The following is a 2,298-nucleotide window of genomic DNA, read 5'->3' on the forward strand; positions in this document are numbered from 1 at the left end:
TTAAAAGGTGGTCTCGTGCTCTACACACGAACTACCAAGGATCTCATGCTCTGGGGCACGAACCCTAGGTGGTTCCGACCCGGCCCGTCGAACCGTGCATATTACAGGCTGGTTCCGGTTCCGAAAAAAGTGAACCGTGAACCGGTATGAACCGGCCCGGAACCGGCCCGTGGCTGTGTCTAGAGTGGGGTTTGAAGGTAAAAAAATGACGTGTAAAAGTGTCAATATCTAATCTGGGTTAGTAAAATCGTCACTCGGAATAAAACAACATCTCATCAAAATTCAAAACCCTTGTTTCCTCCTATCATCGCCACCAAAATCCAGATCACCGCTGCAAAAGATTCCGATCGACCACAACCAAAATGGCCGCTCACCACCACCCGTGTCACCACCCCCCCGCCGCCGCCAATCCCACCTACTGTCACTGCCACTGTTACTCCCCATCCTACACTCCTTGCCTCCACCCCCATCCACCGGACCCCCACCCCCACCCCCACCCCCACCCCCACCCCCACCACCCTCCCCATCAGCCCCACCCCCATTCACCCATACCCCACCTCCCAAATCCACCCCAGCACCAAAACCACTATTTCCAAGAAGAAATTCGAACCTACCCCGCCGTCTCCTCCCTCCTCCGCCGCATCGCCGCCCTCGAGTCCGCCCTCGGCCGTCGCTCCTCCCACTCCTCCTCCTTCCATTCCCTCCGCGACGCCGCCGCTCGCACCATTCAGACCCATTTCAGATCCTTCCTTCTGCGCAGATCGGTAACCCTCCGCCATCTCAAAGACCTAGCTTCCATCAAGTCAACACTCGGGATTCTCAAATCCTCTATTTCTGAGAAACCCCTTTTCAATTACGACGTCGTTTACCACAAAGCCATGGACCTGCTTCTCAAACTCGACACCATCAAGGTAAAAAAAAAAGAAAAAAAAAAAAGAAAAAAGAAGAAAAACAGAGTCTTGTGCCTAAAATATATAACATTTGCATTTTTCTTTAATGTTGTTATCTTACGAGATTAATTTAATTGTGATCATGATTTGTAGGGTGGAGATCCGATGATTAGAAATGGTAAAGCTTCTGTGAGCAGAGATTTGAATAGATTCTTCGATTTTATCGATGGGGTTTATGTACAAAGGAGGGGGCTTTCACTCGCGAGAGGGGTGAATGTCAAATCTATTGTTTCCGATAGCGTAAGAAAAACGGACAATGTGAAACACGGAGGACAAAAAAGAGTTCAAATGGAGAAACTGAAGGCTCTGGCTTCAAGAATCGATAAACTAGCCGAGGAGCTCAATGAAGAAGAAGAGGCAGCGCAAGGCGAAGTCATCGAAAAACCTAGTAACGAGTTTATTACAAGAAATTGCCCGGGGTTGCTGAAGCAGCGCGGTGGGGTCCACCCGGAAGTGAAGAAAAATGTCAGCTTTGCGGAGAATGGCAAGGTTTATAGGGTATTGAGGAAAGCCCGTGAGCCGGTTCTTGAAGATTATTGCGACGAGAGCAATGATAGGGATAGTTCGGTTGATGCTGAAGATGAAGATTTTAGTCGAGAAGTTGAAGAAATTGGAGTATCTTCTAAAGATGAGGAAGAAGAAGAAGATGATGATGAAGATGAAGATCAATTGGAAAATGACGGCGAAAAAGAATCGCGAATTTATTCGACTAGTGGAGGTAATTTTGAGAGGAAGAGGTATGAAAATGAGGAAACTGATGAGTTCGTGTTTTCTGCCCCGCTGCCTGCGAAGATGGAAAAGAGAGGTGCGACTCGAGTGACGAGAGAGCGAAACTAAAATGACATTTTAAGGTTGTTTGTGACTTGTTTTTTTCTTTTTTGGGGGGGTTGAATTGAATTTAAATTTAGTGGATTTGGAATTGGATGTGTGTTGCATTTAGGTTTTCTTGTTTTTAGGTTTGCATTTATGTTGTATGTTTTTCTTACTTAGGTTTCATTGTATTAACATTTGAAATTCATCAATGTTGTGGTGGAGTGTTTGTTTTGATGCTATAATATTTGTTTAGTGGCTATTGTGTGGGAAAAAAAGGGTAAATTTTACTTTTCCCCCTTTACTTAGGTTTTGTATCACTTTACTCCTTTCTACTTTTGATTGCATCGATTTTTTCCTTTGGTTTTGTGCTTGAAAAATTGTCTCCATGTGGCTCTCGTTGTTAGTTGTTAGACATCCGCTTGATCTAAACTTTGAAATTGCAAAAACGCCACATCTCCCGTTTAAATAATTATTAAAAAAAGGGCAAATTACGGCCATCCCCTGAGGGATGGCTAAATTACGAAAACCCCCTCTT

General features: G+C 45.0%; 1 protein-coding gene across 1 annotated transcript; it reads left to right on the plus strand.

The window, feature by feature from the left end:
- Positions 1 to 219: 219 nt before the first annotated feature.
- Positions 220 to 2,020, plus strand: LOC105960929 (uncharacterized). Its single transcript, XM_088825466.1, has 2 exons — positions 220 to 911; positions 1,044 to 2,020. The coding sequence occupies exons 1-2, from the start codon at positions 363 to 365 to the stop codon at positions 1,785 to 1,787; spliced, it is 1,293 nt and encodes a 430-aa protein (XP_088681592.1). The 5' UTR covers positions 220 to 362; the 3' UTR covers positions 1,788 to 2,020.
- The last annotated feature ends 278 nt before the right edge of the window (positions 2,021 to 2,298 follow it).

This window comes from Erythranthe guttata, chromosome 11, assembly GCF_056151865.1.
Source record: "Erythranthe guttata isolate IM_541 chromosome 11, IM_541, whole genome shotgun sequence".
In the NCBI taxonomy this organism is placed as follows: domain Eukaryota; kingdom Viridiplantae; phylum Streptophyta; class Magnoliopsida; order Lamiales; family Phrymaceae; genus Erythranthe; species Erythranthe guttata.

Excerpts from the sequence above, each read along its gene's own strand:
- LOC105960929 (XM_088825466.1), top strand. The coding sequence starts at position 363 with ATGGCCGCTCACCACCACCCGTGTCACCACCCCCCCGCCGCCGCCAAT. Across the intron at positions 912-1,043 it reads TCAAACTCGACACCATCAAG|GGTGGAGATCCGATGATTAG; the intron begins GTAAAAAAAAAA and ends CATGATTTGTAG.